This window comes from Choloepus didactylus, chromosome 10 (assembly GCF_015220235.1).
Source record: "Choloepus didactylus isolate mChoDid1 chromosome 10, mChoDid1.pri, whole genome shotgun sequence".
In the NCBI taxonomy this organism is placed as follows: Eukaryota; Metazoa; Chordata; class Mammalia; order Pilosa; family Megalonychidae; genus Choloepus; species Choloepus didactylus.
Window position 1 is genome coordinate 62,637,377 of NC_051316.1, and position 17,942 is coordinate 62,655,318.

The 17,942-nt window shown below is 35.2% G+C and overlaps 1 protein-coding gene across 10 annotated transcripts in view; it reads right to left on the reverse strand.

Annotated features, from left to right (window-relative positions):
• NFIB (nuclear factor I B) overlaps positions 1 to 17,942 on the reverse strand; it is a 465,213-nt gene that overhangs the window by 57,086 nt on the left and 390,185 nt on the right. For all 10 annotated transcript variants that reach the window (XM_037850907.1, XM_037850904.1, XM_037850903.1 and 7 more), the window contains 3 exons: positions 10,557 to 10,625; positions 5,120 to 5,240; positions 2,095 to 2,213 (listed from right to left, as the gene is read on the reverse strand). In XM_037850907.1, the coding sequence (XP_037706835.1) occupies positions 2,095 to 2,213; positions 5,120 to 5,240; positions 10,557 to 10,625 (309 nt within the window). The remainder of the gene's footprint in view (positions 1 to 2,094; positions 2,214 to 5,119; positions 5,241 to 10,556; positions 10,626 to 17,942) is intronic.

Here is a 17,942-nt window from a genome sequence, read left to right on the forward strand (position 1 = left end):
ATGTTTTTATTGTTACTATTAGACTCTTTCCAGAATAATTTTCTGACGGGGAAAATACGGTTTTGTTTAGAATAAACTGACAATGTCAGTTGTCAGTAAAACAAGCAGTAAAATATGAAGGATTGAGGGTTTTGCTTTTATTCTCACTTCTGCAACTCTGGTGAAAGTCCCTATTATCTCTTGCCCTCTGCCTGTCAATGCATATTTATTCAACAACTATTGTGGTGCCCTTACTATTTCAACAAATGCTGTGGCAGGTGCTGGTTACAGTAGCAGCCAAAACATGCAAGTTCCCTGTCCTCACAGTGCAGTCAGATTTAAACAATCTATCAATAAATAAACATGAAACTACATACTGTGAGTACAACGAAGGAACAATACTGAAAGCTAAGAGAGAAAAACAGGAAGACTTAAAAACAGGAAGCCTAATTCCTCGATTTAGGCTGAGACCTGGATGATTCCTTGATGATGAGGAATTTGCCAGATGAAGAGTTAGAGGAAGAACATTCCAGAGGGGACGGCTTAAGGGAAGGTCCTGGGTCGTGCATTCCCAAATCTAAACAGAGCAGGGGGCTGCAGCGCATGAAGGAGAGGGGGGACACCTGCTGAGACGGAGAGGCCGTCAGAGGGCAGCCAACTCACAGGGCCTGATGTTCGTATGAGAGAAATTCTGATTTTCTCCTGAAAGCAGTGGGAAACTACTGAAAAGCCTGAAGCATGGGAGGGACATGATGTAATTTAAGTTTTCTAAAGATCTGCCTGCTGTCTGAAGAATGGGTTGGGGGTGGGATGGGTATCTCAGAGCCAAAACTTCTCAACTGATTTTCACATCCTTCCCTAAAACGACCCCTTACGATCCCCCATTACTCCCCCCATATATGCAGTGTCTAGCTGCACTGCACACATGCCATTCTCAAACACTGTTTTTACTTCCCCACCTTCTGGCCTGGCTGTGCTTTTCTCCCTGTTCCTTCCCCCACCCTCCACCCCCACTTCCTCCTACCTTCCTGCCCCAAATTCTTTCCAGTTAAATTCTCAATGGGCAAAAGGAGACCCACCTGACTCCAAGTCCAATTCCTCCATGAAGATTTTTTCACTATTTTTTAAACTCTATGGCACTCGATACAAAAATTCTGAGCAGCAAAAAAAGTAAATCCTGAATAAGGAATTGACTTTGGCCTTAATTGTTAGGCTTTAGAGTTGTCTCCTGAGATTACTCAATGTAACAGCCTCCATCCGCCACATATGCAAGCCCAGGCTTTTGTTTTACATTTTTAATAAAAAGAAGAATTTGATTTAAATGACAATTTTGAAATACCAAAAAATTCTGCTGATACAAAATTTTATTTGCACGCGCACCCACACACAAGCAAAAATGCTGTTAACTTATGTTCCTATTTCCCTTTAATTGTGAAAAAAAGGCATGGGTATATCTACTGAAATATATTTAATCCAATAGCATTTAAGAAAGAAAAAGAGCTAAATCTGAATTTAGAGGGCCCAATAATACCTATTTCTTAAAGTTATTTTTTTCAAAACTGCCCTAGAATTGGGCCACAGTTTTATCTAGCAAGCATAACTAGACCGATTCAGCACAAGTTTCTTACATTAAATTTTTGTTTATTGTTTATATTCTGCCTACTTCTAAAAGGAATTTGAGACTGCTTCCTTTAAATGGGAACTTTTCAGTTCCTGGAAACTGTACACTGCTCAAAGTCTGGCTCCTCCCTGAAACAGCCCCATACAGAGAAGCAAACTGATCTAATTGAATCAGAACTTGTGGTTCTACAGCAATCCAACCAACCTAATGTAGACAGACCAAAATCAGTTGCATAAATAATTGTGGGTTCTAAAAGATCATTTTGTCTGGAGGAAAAGAAAGTCCAATAAAACATGTAGAACAAATGGGGTTTCTGAAACTTAGCTTTCACAAAGTTTTACTAGTGTATTATCCTAAAAATAATTCCACTGAAATTATTTCATAAGAAAATAGAAGCCATGTTGGTTCAACTATGAAATTTTGACTAAAAGAAACTTACGAAAGGAGGCAATGTTTTACCCTAATGTACCTAGAGGCATCTCCATATAACTCACCTTGATCTCTTTCGTGCCATGTTCGACTTCCAGCAGCTGGTGAATTTGGAGAGGGATAAAAGTCTCCTGTAGGACTTGGTTCCATATTTTCATCTATGGATATAGTTTTGGGTCTTTTGCTGTAAAAATATGACAATAGTTATATTAATGGGATTTCTAGGAAGTCACATACCATTTGAAGGCATATGGTTTGAGAAGACTCTTATGGAAATCTCCATAAACACAAGGTAGGGTATCTCAGAACCATTTTGAAATAATGGTGAGTATTCAAGAAATCAACAGGAATAGCAAACTTTTCTAGTTGTATACACCATTTATTATACCTACACTTGCCTAAGAAATACGGTGTTCATGATACTTACCTTTCCAAATGTATTTCCAAAGAAAGTTTAGCATTAAAAAGTAAATTCTTAATTTAGTTTGTGTACTAACCTTAAAATTGTGTTACTTTGCACCTGGCTCTTATTATAATTACCAATATTAATAGTATTCATTTGTAAAGCACTTGCCATTGACAAGGTAATATTTTCATATTCATCCAAAGATAAGATAATTAAGTAGTCTAGAGTTGTAGAGTCAGACAGGTCTTGTATCAAGTCTTGGTTAGGACAATTATTACTTATTAATATGCAAGCTCCTTAACTTCTCTAAACTCAGGTGAATCATCTGAAAAATGGAAATAATAAAACCAGTTCAAAGGGTGGTGATTGATAAGATTAAGTGAGGTATTAAATGTAAAGCTCTTAAATGGTTGGCATTTAGAAGATACTTATTATTAAATGGTAATTATTATTAATAAACCTATAATTAATAATAATAAAATATTTTACAGTACTTTGTTTATAAACTAGTTCACATATTCTTCTTTACCTTTTCCTAAAAAATTATGTATTGATCATTTGCTCTTAAGATCAAACCTGAAAATCAGGCCATGAACAAATTCACACTATACAGTGTACTCTAAAGTGATTCATTTTAATAAGGAAAATATGGCTTCTCTCAGTTAATAAGAAAAATGAATGTTTAGAGCAAAGATTAAAAAGTTATTTTGTGGTACATGGCATATTGCTTGATATATTGCTTTCATATATTGCCATTAGTATCCTATTAAACAATTTATTATGACCATGAAAAATGGATATAGTTTTTACTTCAATTTTTTTTAAAATGCCTTCTTGAAACCCACATGGGTAAAAACTATAAAAAAGATCTCTCCTGAATGATCCTTATGCTCTGTTAATAAAAATATCAAAGGATTTCAGAGTTGGAATTGACCTCAGAGATCACAGACTGATCCCCTTATTTTATAAATGGATTTGGAGAAGTTAAGTCAATTGCCCAAGGCAAGTTAATGGCAGAAGGCAGACTCAAAATGAGGACTTCTGACTTCCAAGTCTATGCTCTTTCCATGCCCCATGTTTTCAAGCCATATATTTGGATATATTCACGGATATACTTGTGATTAATATTTGACTCAGAACTCTGAGAATATTAGCATCATATACAACATAGAAGTTTCTATCTATGATAAATCACAGAAACTGTAAATAACATTTCTTTAGTTTCTTCCTATGTTATCCAAAATTAGAACTTATATTTATTATTTCTCCTTTAATCTAATTCTCCCATCTGTGAGTCAGCATTAAATGTGTTTGGAAAAATTAAAATGGGAGAGAAATTATGTTCATAAGGAGGTAAAAGAAAAATTGTTTTTAAGCCTTGTTTATATCAAATGCCATGATGGGTGATGCTGAGTGGCGATGGGGTGAAGATCGATGTTGACAACAGACAACATGAGAATTATTAACTATTCACACTTAAAATTTAGAAAAGCTAAACCATTTTTACAACCTCAACCTATTAGAGACAATTTTAGTGATAATAAACTCAATTATCTTGCTACACAACTAACCTTATGAAATTTCTGGTTAGATCAGAAATGATGTAAAATTGACCTTAGTTGATAAAAATACAAATGTGCAAAATCACATAATTAATCCAAATGCAATTAACTTTCATTTTTGAGAATAGATTAGGAAAATAATTATCCAGATAGTCTTTTATTTTTTTAATTTTAAATGTAAAATATATATTTTGCTCTGAAATTCATGTATGCTCTTATATATTTGATAATGGTTATACTTAATGCTCTGGAAATTAGATAGGTCTTCATGTATTGATGTTCCAATTCAAAAAAACTTATAAAGCTATAATATTTATTCTTTTTGACTGCTCATTAGTTCTGTCTTCTATCATTCTATAATAGTGCAATATATTACCATGCAATCCAATGCACTACTTTCCAAGCTATTTGTCCCTTGTTTAAATGGGAAATTTCATCTCTCTGTTCATTTTCAACTCTTGTGGGAGTGAAAGTTTCTGTTAGAAGGTCAACAGAGAAAATGAGAATGCCAACAGAGAACTAAAAATCCAAGGAAAAAATCTCCCAACAAAGGCAGAGCAGGAAATATTGTCATTAGTAACTGAGAGTTAAGTTATTCAAAAAATATCAACTAATTGAAGAACTTGGTGAACTGTGGCATAGGCTCAGGCCTTTAACCTTTAATGTTAAGTAAAAGATGCATTTTATGTTTCATATTTCATTATCGCAAATTTGGATCTGGAATTAGTGTGAAAGCTACCAGTGATGGATCACTGCTAAACCAGGATCACTGTGATGGAAACATTATTTTTTTTAAGTAAACATAAGAATTAGTTAACTTATAAAACTGCAATATTTCATATTATATAATATAATATGAAAATCATATTAATATATTTTCATAGTTTGCTCACCCCAAAGGATTAAAAACAAAGTGTTTTGAACAAGTATTTTTAATTTGTAAATATCAAAATCAATGTAACAAAGAAAGATTAAAAACCTGAGTACAATCAGTAAACAATCTTGAACTATTTGCTTTGTTTCTCCTATGTACTTACCGATTTATCTAGATACCCAACTACCAACCTCCCCATCTGCATTTGGTAAACAGATGAGAACAAGAGCAGCACCTCTTTCAGTTACCTGCTTGGTGGAGAAGACAGCGACCTCTGAAGATTGACCCCCGAGTTCATGTCATGATAGTATGGCTGGCTCGGGATTTCTCCAATTGGGAAGTTGACTCCAGTTCCCTGGGTAATAGGTGCTGAGGAATACAAAAAGAAACAATGAGAATGACATTCATACTTGGCATCTCTATTCAAATGTAATGATCTGATATTTCCCAGGTCTCTGGGTAAGGATGGAGAGAATTCTCTTTATCTTAAGACTCTATCAACCATACATGGCATTGGCCTTGAAACTTCTCATGATACCCTTACTGAAATTCTGAAAGTTGAGGCACTCAAGTTACTACTTTCTCTGCCTCACTCCCCAACTTTCTTCACTCAATCCTTTGTATTAGTTGTCACTACTTCTGTCTCCCACTAATCTTTAGACACCTCTGAACAAAGAGGACACGTGTTTCCTATGGCTCAGCATCAAGCAAGTGCTTTGCATTAAGTGGGCTCTCAAAAAACAAACCATTATTAAATATATGAATATAGACGTATTTCACAAATACCAAAGATTATCATTCTACAATACTATTAACATTAATGTTAGAATGGATTAAAAATCACACATTTGTAATTGCTTGATTTAAATAGTTCTTGTGTTGGGCAGGTATATGAGTGAAATTTACAAATACGAAGTAAAAGCTAAGTTTTTTTTGTTTTTCAAATAAATGTTCAGATTTCATGTATGAATGGTGATTGTGGCTTTACCCCACAGTTTTATTTTTAAACATTCTTTTATACTCCAACTTTATAAAATATTCTCATGGAGTTCGACACTTTAAGAAATTATTTTGTAAATCAAGGAATCCTTTTTAATTTGCCAATGCATTATGAATTGAGATTTTTGTAACAAGTATTGGTTTTTGTACAGTGGTTTCCATCCATCCAAATTTTAAAAATTCATTTCTAGATCTCTTGAATAAATCCATGAGGTGACAGGTTGTTTTAGATGAGTAGTCTTGGGAGAGAGATAGTCTTTTAGTCTGAACTCCCTCTGTCACTTATGAGCTACATTCCTCAGTTTCCTAATCTGTAAAATGGGAATAATAATCTACCACATATGTTTTTTTGAGGATGGAATGAGGTAAGAAGTGATAAAAGTCCAGCATAGTGTCTAGTGTATAATAAGTACTCAACACATGTAAGTTCCCTTCCTTCTTTATCCTCCAAACTTCTTTCCTGGAAGGCTGGAGTAGTTACCAAAGATAAAACAGGTTTTGAAAAAAATGCTAAAAGGGAATGTAGAGTATAAATGGACCTGTTTGCTGAAAGTTAGTGCATTTAACAAATTATTATGTCTATGACTGGCAGGTGATGCAAGAAATAAAAAATAGTCTAAGATAGTCCCTGCCTTAATAAACATATTGGGCAACCAGTTGGGTAAACATAACACTTATGCAAAATGTACAAATACCAGCAAAATACAGATTATAATGAAACTGCTAAAAGTAATGACATGGTCAATAAGTGTCACAGGATTTCAAGGGAGAAAAAGTCCAATACAGACACGAATGGTTCAAGAGGTTTGTGCAAAAGCCATAGCTTGCACTGGACTTCAGAGAATAAATAAAGTATTGAAGGGAGGTCATTCCAAACAGGGCTACTGCAGGAACAAAATCATGGACTGAGAGAATGGGGAAGGTGGAGAACAGGTGGACTGATGTCAAGAATGGTGCTTATGAATACTTTATATTTCTTCAACTGTTTTTATCAGACCTTCAAATGAACTAATAAAGTGTATCCTGGGGCTATGGTAACAAAATTCTTGAGCCCCTGAGATTCACTCTAAGAACAAACTGTCTACTTAATCTTTCCCCCTCTCCTAAATGCCTCAAGTTGAATATAAAGTTCCAAAGGGATTACAGATTTTCAGGGAATTTTTCTTACTCAGAATTTTGAATCTAAACATTCGCTATCAATTGAATTGTAATTTAAAATCAGGCAGACCCAGATTAACTTAAAATATTTTTTAAGGAAGTATGATTAGGGAGCACATATTTTACTGATAAAAAAATCATCAAGGAATATACAATGAATATCACTCTTTTCTTATTAAAAATTCAATACATCAAAATATACAAGATTAGTCTCAGCTCCAAACTTCTGGAGTATCTGCGTTCTGTTAGATTGTTTATTTTATGTAATATACTTCAACCTCCTTTTATATAGAAAATGTTTGTTTGCAATGCGTAACCATGCTTGATGAGTTGAATTCTCTGAACAGCTAAAATACAGCTATGCTTGTTGTCGCTTGAGGTACACCAGAGGTTAAAAAAACGCAAGGTGAGAAACCCCACAGTAACCACATGCTTTAATGTTTATTATTAGAACCCTGCTCTATGTGACATTGGAAAGCAGGATATGTGGTTGAAGGAGGCATTTGAGGGGCTTAACGAAAGAGAGCAATCTCTCTTACTTCCGACAAGAGTACTGAACACAATTCAAAGAAATGAGTAGTTACCATTACACAATTCAAAGAAATGAGTCACTAACATTAAACTTACCAATTATATCTATATATCCTATTTACTTACAGGTTGTATCTTATATATCCTATTTATAACTTATAAAGCTCATGTAATATTTACGCAATGATTTGTAGTTTCTATTGAATGCCCTTGGCTGGATATAAGTCAATATGGATTGGATAACAAGATGACACTAGGTATAATTTACAGTAAAATGATAACGAAATTCTTCAGAAATTTAGGTGTTTTTTTTTTAAATTCTGTGCCAGAACGATTATTCCAGAGTATAAAACAGCAGTAAAAATAATTTTCCTACAAATTTATACATGAGCACTAAAAAATATAGTGTGCATTCTGATTCCTGCAAATGGGAGATTACAAAAGGAAAAGACTAATATTAATTATGGCCAAAACATTAAAACAGCAGAAACAAAGTTTATTTAATGACAAGGGGAATGTGTGGGAGAACAGCAAGTTCAGGCAGATATTTCTGTTTAAAAACCTCCAAAAGAACTTACATCAGATGCAAAGATCTGCATTAGCACCTCTTCCAGAGAGCTTTGAGAAAACTGAAAACTGCAAATCATGTTTAAGAGGCTGCCAATATCCTCTCAGAAATGAAGCCCCCAAGAACCTCAGATTTCAAGGGCTAGAGGCCAATCCTTAATCTCTCTTATAGCTCTCCTCACTCCAAAAGCTGATCCTAAATCAACTTTTAAGATGGAGATAATATCATTCAACAGAGAGATCACTATCCAAAAATTGAATAGCTTAATTAGCTAAAGTCAACATGCACATTAGCAGGTCATATGATAGTAAAACCCTAGAGGACAAAAACCATTAACATACCATAAACCCTCAAGAAGTCAGAAAACGTGATATACTGCATAAGGGTCGTGCTGAAGTTTTTATTTACTTAGCAAAGCCTTATTTCATAAACAATGAAACTCAATTGTGTAAACAAGATTATAATGTGGATATATTAAAATACTTAGAATAACTTCTTAAGCATTTCAGAAACACCTATTTACATATGGAGTAGAAAATAAATGTAGAATAAATTAACTAATGAATGAATATAGATAATCAATATGCTAATTACAAATCAGTAATGTTTGTTATAAAAGTAACTTTAAAACCTCGAAGAGATGACAGTATGAATTAAGAAAGAATGAATGAAGTGCGTAAAGTTTCATTCATTTCCACAATATTACAGAAAAGTATTTCAATCTATTTTTTCATATTTGAAATTCAGATTTTTTCAAATATCATTCCGGGCTTTTGAAGGTTCTGATGTGGCTCTCCTTCTACAGCACTTAGCATAATGCTACTTACGAGATACTAAATAAATCTCTCCTGATAAGACAATCCTACTATCCTTTCAATGAGAAGGATGGAAACACATCATGGAACTTAGAGAAATACAAATTCAAGCAAACCTTTCCATAATGCCTCATAGCTGTAGCAGCACAACCTCTCCACTGAAAAGCAGAAAAAACACACACACACATAACACACACCTTCAAGTATCTCCTTCTTTACATGATGCTGAAAGTGATATTAAATGAGTTAGGCATGTTCCTTTCTAAATTAAAAAAATAATAGAAAATAAAAAATAAAACTTTTCAGGTGTCAGAAACCTTCACTTATTGCATATTGATCTGGAAAAACACACAAGACTCACTGCCTTGGTCAATGGAGGAGACTGGCAGCAAATATGTACCTGGAGCTGCTGAGATATGGGATATCAAGTTTTAGTCTCCCATACCATCCCAAAGCAAAAGGACCCATAACAGAAGTCTTTGGGGCATGCATTTAACTGCTCCATAATCATACCAGAATGGATATGTCACTTAAGGTCTGAAATGTTCATGTGCATAACTCCCTGAGATACATGTTATTTGCCCTGGAAACTTTAGAATTCAGGGCTATTTGAGAAACTACAGTTCAAAAAAACACAGTCACCTACTGGCCTGGAGACTCTTTCACTGAACACAACTCTACAGCTCTGCTTATTCTTACATTCATAATTCACTTCTGGTTTGTTCTTTAGGGATCATTATAATTTTTGTTCATGACCTGACAAAATAAGAAACAGCCTAAACAAGGACCAGACTGCCACCAAATCCTTTTAATAACTTCATTCCAATCTGTGACACTCTATCAAAATGTCAGGTGAAAGCACACCCTTCCGAGTTACATGAATAGCTAAGTCAAAGAAGGGAGCAAGAAGAAATTAGTCACTTCCTTTTAAATAATCAGTGTATTAAGATACAGTTGCACACAGTAGTAATAGGTAGAAGAGTTAACCAAAGAAACTTCCCCCTTACTTAGGTAGCTGGGCAGGTGAACTTACCCTAGAAAAATCTGATCAGGACGACAAAGAACAGTGTCTCAGGTGAGGCAGCCAGTTGAAAACAATTGGACATTGTTTTGAATAACAATGCTTTCTATCTATATCCAGGAACAATCTGCAAAGTTAATTTCTGCATCCCTCTAAAGTCTGCATGCTAGTGTGTATATCCTGTACATCTCCAACCTCCCCACCACCACGAAAATGTTAGTAAAATGAAAAAGCACTTATCTACAGGAAACTTATGTGGGTTATCATAACAACATGGAGTACATTTAATTAATCACACTTCCTTTGATATAAATGGCCATCTACGGTCACAGAGAGAAGAGTGAGTTAAATGAACAGCAATACTAACGTAGCACTCAGAACATTCTGAAAAATACATTTGTACAACAGAGAATGCAAATATTTTAGAAACTCAAACCCAGAAATTTATTTATGATTTCATTAAAAGACTTGAGGTTTTAAAATTCAAATTATCCTAATATATTGTTACTCTTCATATTGTATATGCTTCAGGTTTAAAATATGAAATATTTTCAATCATGCTGTATGATTAAATAATAAAACAATCTACTTACTTCTGGATACCCTCACAAGTTCTGATACATTGAAGACTCCAGATTTTACAAAACTATCCTCAAGGTATCCTGAAATTAAACATTAAAGAGAAAAAGATCAACATAAGCAGGAAGCAAAATAAATGATTAAACACTAGAATCTATTCGAATGTGTTTAAACCAAAGGTTAGAACAAAACCAAAGTATGCTTACAACAAGAATAAGTAAATGCAAAACTCATGACTGCAAACTGGGTCCACTTAAACAAAAGCAAAAAGTTTAGATGCTAAATAATCACCCAGAGAAACTTTTTTCTACACTTTCCTAGATATCCAGGGCAATTTGAGTGGTTTTATTTGCCATGTTCTACACGTAGGGAAAGAAGGTTCGGAGGCTCTCTCATTGAATGCATTCAATTCAGTGGCACCTGGTAGACTAAAGTCCACCATAAAAAAAAAAGGAAAACCACAACCACAATTAACACCTTGTTGGAAATACTTCAAAGATCTCTTGAAACCACTGTTCTTTCACAAATCCTTCCCTGATTAAAGAAAAGTGAGCTGCTGTTACCAGCACTCCCACCCTTGGTCCAGGGTCATGAATAACACAAAAGCAGAACTTCACAATAAATACTTTCCATCCATCTAAGTCTGCACACCTTTAATATAGCCCACGTGATTTCAGTGCTTCCCTCACCCCTGTTAGTACTCCCATGACCTCTCTTATTTCAAGGACTGGACATTTTTTCTGGCAGATGATGGTGAATCCAGGCCTCCGTGAATGCCATGTGGACCTTATGTGACATCCAGACACAAGGTCTGTGTCCCACAGTTTGGGAGCCTAGTTCAGTAGCTGCTCCAGCTATGTCCAGGATTAGAGGTGAAACACCAGTCATGTGCCCCAGGTTCTCACCTACCTGAAGGAGGCGTGGTGGGGATGAGGTGGGAAAAACCAGGACAGATCTGGTTTATTCTCTGTTACTCAGGGAGAGCCTAAGAGTAGACTGACAAATCTCAGAACTGAAATAATTCCAGGAAGAAATCTCGAGATTTCAAGGTCTGGCAATTCGAGGAATTTTACCTGAAGCTTTAAGGCTGATCAAGGGACATGAGGCATGGTAGTTAGCAACATGGAACACTCAAGTCAAAGAGCTGGGAATTTGAATCCCAGCACCACAGTTGACTAGTTGCAGAATCTTGGCCATGTTAGTTAATATCTTTGTGCCTCAGAATCCTCATCTATAAAATACAGATAATAAAATTACCTACCTAACAGAGCTGTTATGACTACTAAGGGAGATAAAAATACAAAAGCCATGGCAAGTGCTGATTAAAAGTTACCAATAAATTAAGATTGGCCAGTGGAGCTATCAATCAGCCATGCAGTGGTCTTCAGAGAGCACCAAATTATTTGTAATTAAAATTTTTAATTAAAAATTTTACCAGAACAAAAATCACATCACTTTTAACTGTACAGAGCATGAAAAGACAGAAATCATTTAATAAGCATATACGCTTCACTGCTGTAAACTGAATAACCATGAGTGTCTGAATACTGTTTTATACCCACCCATCCACTTTTGTAAGGACCAGAATGAAAGGAAAAATGACTAGTAATAATGAGATCTCAGTGGGCAATAAAGCTTAGGTCTAGTATTAAGTCATTACTCTGAATAAAATATACATTTTCAAGAGGATAATAACAAAATGTCCCCATTTGATGCACCTCTATTTTAGGAAACTACTACTTCTTGAGCAATTAATTTTTCACCAGATTGTTTTCATTTCAGTGGCATTAAGAAACTTCTATGTATCCAGCACTATATAAGATGCTAAATGCCATGAATAAAAAACGGACATTGGCCCCGTTTGCATGGTTGAGGAATAAGATGTTCCTAATTTTATGGAACACTGCAGATTATCATTGTATCCAAAGTTTTTGGTTGCTTTTGTCATTGTTTTAAAGTATAACATACTTTATTTTACAGATGGTAAACATACTGTGGTAAATACATTAAATAGAAAGATCTTATCATGACTATAGCTCATATGCTTCACCAGACAAGATTTTTGGTCATCACTCAATTGTTCTCTGCAATTGCCTACTCTCATTTTTCTCATGCATCTCCCTCTAATCAGAAGGCCCTCTTTCTGCATGTCCTGCTTTTATTCGTCAATGTTCAGCTCACCCACCACCCACTCCACAAACCATTCCTTCTCCTTCCTTTCCCACCCACTGGCCCAGACAGAAATAATTTCTTCTCTCTGTACTCACATAGCACCTAGCTTGTCCTTATTTTACAGCATTTTGCATATTCAGGTTTTCCAAGATTCCGCTTTCAAGTCTTGTTTCCCTTACTGAATTATCAGCTTGTTTATTTAGGGGTGAGACTGGGCATTGCTCATCCATGTATCTCCAGTAATAACTAATTTGGTGACCTATATATGCAGTGAGCACTAAATAAACACTTATGAACAAAATTTTAAAATTCAGCTTTTTACAACTAGGTCATAACTTATCATATCAGTCATAACAATGTAGACGTAGATGGTTTACAATACTGAAGGATAACTATTCTGACTCTTGTCATTCCCTGGAACTTGTTTGTTGAGGATTTTAGGCTTTGGGGTAGGATGGGAAAGAACAATGATTAGAATCAGATTCTATCCCTGACTTTGTTGTGTATTCATATTTAACCTTAGGCATTCAGTACAAAATAACTACCGTGGAGCCAGAGGTGTTGAAATTATACAAAGTAGGAGCTCAAACATAGTCATAAAAAAAAAAAGAATGAATGAGTAAATGGTGAACATTTCAATATAAGTACATATATTATATATGATATATAATAGTCCAATATGTAGCTACAATCTAAAATTCCTTTCCTTATTAATTGAATGTTTCTTTTTACATGAGTAGTGGGGGATCCCATTTGCTCCTGTCCCACCCATTCAGCTGGAGAGGTATGTGGGCCTCTTAGGACCCAAATCAAGAGGGAATGAGGAACCACCTCAACGCTAAATTCCACCAGCAGGAAGAGAGTGAGGTAGTCCACTGTGGACAAAACACAAAGATGCTCTCACAGGAAAAGGAAGGCAATTCAGAAGATAGCAAGGAATTTCCCCACTCACAACCCCCAATACCCCAAGTTCTATGAAAGGGAATCCACAAGGAAAATTGAAAGAGTTATTTTACTAAAATTCTGACAGGAAAGATGTCAGAACTGGTTTGGCACTCACTGGATAAAATGCACCACAGGTCCCACCAGGCTACACTCTGCTTGAAGCACAGTGAGTCAGCGAGGGGAGAGCTCCCGAGGACCAGCGGTAATGCCTAGTGCCGTGACTTTAAGGCACTGTGGGGAGGAGGGAGTGGGAATCAGATGGGGAGAGGCCTCTGAGGAGAGGGCTGCCACCTCATGCATCTATGCACGCAGCAGAGGGCTTTGCAGTGAACAGCCTTTCCCCAAGACAAGTGAGAGTCCAGAAAGAAATGGTGGATGACGCAGTACTTGCATAGTTCTTGCTCACAAGCACACAGGAGATGCTTCTTGGGAACTCTAGCAAAGTAAATGAAGAAGATCTTGCAGGGTATCAGGAGCCCTACAATGCTGTAGTAGGTGAGATTCACAGGCTATTGCTGTTAACACAACCCCATCCGTAACCCCCAGTTTGCTGGGCCCTTCAGAAACATGGTTTTCCCATGTTACATACACCATTCTGAATCGAAGTAGCACATATAAAAGGTCAAAGATCTTAAAGCAGTTCAGGATTTCATATAGCAAATTCACTTTGTCTACCAAAGAAAATATGAGTGTCTCTGAAGCAGAGCAGCTGCTTAATGGTTACACAGCAATATTACACAACAGCTTAAGTCAGGAAGAAAAGAACAGCTCTGCCTTTATGTGACAGTGTATTTACACTGCATGCATGCTTTTTAAAAAACTAAAATTGAGTAGGAAATAAAAACCTCTGAAAAGTGAAAATTCTCAAAGGCAATTTCAAATTATATTATTTGACTTTGTAAATTTTTTCTCTAACAAAAACAACAGTAAATCACTACTAAGAAGTTAATACAGTGTTTAACCTCCTTTACAAACAATATGAGGGACACAATAGCATATCTAACTGCTAATATCTCAAATTATAATCAGCACCATTCGAATGTTACGCAACATTTACATAGAAAATCCAAAGGGAGACTGATAATGCTTGCTTTTAAAATCTACTGTGTTCTATTCTTGAAATTGCAAAAAAAAAAAAAAAAACAAAAAAGCAAGCCACAGAAAGCAGTTATTAAATTCATGAAAGCTGTCTTCAAGCATTTGAAGGACTGTTAATGTAGACAGTGGATTAGATTTACTTCATATAGTTCCAGGGGCTGACTTCTGGCGCAGTAAACAGATTTGTCAACCAGTGAGAAAATTTCTAAAAGCAATGTGAAACCTTGTAAAGGTGGTAGCAGTCATCATGAGCCAGGCACTGGGCTAAGATCTTCACAAGTATTAATTCACTTAATGCCCACAATTACCCTATAAACCATGTAGGATTCTTGTTGACCATTTTACAGATGATGAGACTATATCTCCAAAGGTAGGGAGTTTCCTGATGGCTGTAAAGCCTCCCGTGAGAAAAAAGACTTCTCACTTAAGGTAGGAAGTTGGACAACAGGGCTTCCGAAACCCATTCCAATCTTCAGATTCTACTTTTTTTACAGGGCTGCTTTCCTATGGTAGTTTTCATGCATTGCTCATTTGTACAAAAGAACAGATGGACACTAGGTGCCTCACAGGTGTTTACAGCCCTATGATTCCAATTGCTCACTTCCTACAACAGCACGTATAAGATGACCTAAATCCTTTTGTTTATGGGTGCAGGAGGGGAGATGAGACTATTTCACAGGCTCTCTTTGTCAATCGTCACATAACTGCAGATACCACAGCTAACCCGCTGATGATTTTCTGATAGTGGTGTTATGTGATATAGCTCTATCTATAGTTTCTCAACTGATTTCAACTGTCTATGGTTACAATTGGAAATTGTGATTAGAAATAGAAACATTAATCATTGCAAAGACAGTGATTCTCTGCATAAGTATTGGACATCAGCCTATAGCCAAGGTTAAAACTCTAACAGTAATTTAGAATTTATTATTCAATTTTAAATGTAAAATACTGATGACTGATTTAAGTGAGTTGGAAGAGAGTCAAAAATTTCCTGACTTTAACACAATTGTATGATGCTATATTAATATGTGATTTCAGTCTTTCAGTATTTCTTTCCAGTGATTTTAGTTTTTCCTGCAGTTATAGATATAGATATAAACATATAGTATATTATATATAAACGTAATTTTTAATAAAATTGGGACCAAATTTAAATAAAACTGCATACTATTTTTTTTCCAGTTGATATTTTATCTCTCTTTAGATTAAATATTTTTCAAAGCATAATTTTAATGATTGCATAATATTACACTGCATGGCTGTATCATACTTTATCTAACTATGCTCCTATTGTTTAGCATTTTAGGTTATTTCCCATTTTTCAATATTATAAACAGCACTGCAATTAACATCCTCATATGCATATCTTTGTCAGCAATTCTCATGATTTCCTTGGGCTGGAGTTCCCAGAAGTGAAATTACTGGGTCAAAGAACATAAACTCTTTTAAAGCTCTTGGTACAAATAGTCAAGCTGCTTTCCATAAAGGTTTTTGCCAATTTATACTCTCTGGGGCAGGTCATGAGACTGTCCATCTCACCACCCTGCTTCCAGCATTACATATTAACAAGGATTTGTTTTCAATTGTGGCAAGTTGATAGGGGAAACATACTTTACATTTATGTTTTAACTTTCATTTATTTAATTACAATAATGTTAATTATGAAAAACAACAAATTAAAAAAAAAACATATGGATTATTTCTCTGAACAGAACATTCAAAAACATGTAATGCAGGAATTTCACTAGCAAGAACATTTTATTCCTAATATTAAAGAGACTACTTCTTGAGTTTTACAGTTAATTATAATTATAATTGGCTATTAATTTATCATTGATTGTTTATCATTTCACATATTCCTAGTTTTCTCACAGTTTTTAAAAGTTTTCTGATTAGAGTTACTATTGAATATTATCGAATATAAGTTCTGTATCTTATTCCTCCAAAGCAGATCTTAACTGGATGAAAGCAACTTTAGCTTTCATGGAATCCTGTCTCATCTCATATGGCACCATGTTTGTTGGAGTTATACTTTTTTCTGTTAAGTTTTCATATAAGTTCTTTCTTCCGGGAAAAAAAAAAAAAAGCTGTTTTCTCTGAAGTTTTCTTCTAGTGCTTCATTTTCAAAATAAGTTCTGGATCTCGATAATGCAGCCTTTCCATTGTTCTTCAGTCTGTTTTCAACAATCACAAAATGCTGTGGTTGCTTTCTTTTTACTTAAAGGGTAGTCTATCCAGATTTAGGTTTGGGCTTCAAAAAAGTGCATGGCTTTCCTTTGGCCACAATAAGTAAGGTGGACAGTATAAGTTGAGAGCAAAGGCTCTAGAATACTCAGATTAGGATCGCAATTTTGGTCTTATCTCTTAATTCACTGAATAATTTTGAGTAAATTACCTAGGTTTAATAAAAATTTTAAAATGATAACAATAATGATGATGATGATAATGATGATAATAGTGGCTATCATTTACTGAATATATACCATATGCTAGATTCTGTGCTAAAGTATTTTAAACTATACCTCAGCTCAGTTTCCAGATTTACTCTTTTTTAGTAATGACTTTGAATAAATTATTTAAACTCTTTAACCCCACAATTCCTCTTTTGTAAAATGGGGATAATACTTACCTCACAGATTTTAGGTAAAGATAAAATAAGAAAGTATATATAAAATTCTTAGGGTACAATTAAAGCTAATGGCAGTAGCTGGAATACTAGTAATAGCAGTATTAGTTAAAGCTGACAAGCATGGCTCCTAACCAATTCCCAGAGACTGATGGAGACTCTACTGGAAGAGGATAGGCTGTTTCCCTTGCCCCACCCACCAGAATCTTCACGAAAACCCTCCCTTTCTTTAATGCATGGTTACTGGAAGGGTAAGTGGGACTAAGTTTACAAAGGGCTTTGTCTATAGGGCTAAAGAGGTGGACTATAGACCAGGGTGGAGAATGTTTGAAGGATTTACATAAGGGAATGGAATCCTCCTTACCTCCTCCCCACCCCCCATCTCTGAAGTGTGTTGTTCTCTGGAGTTTAGCCTTTTAAATTGATATAAAAAATCTCCACACCTAGGGGACAATAGTGGGGTAAGACTACACTTACCCGTATACATTTTCTCAGGGAATCACAATTGCTATCTTTCATGATATAAAAGATGAGAAAAGTGTCAATTTTTAGATTC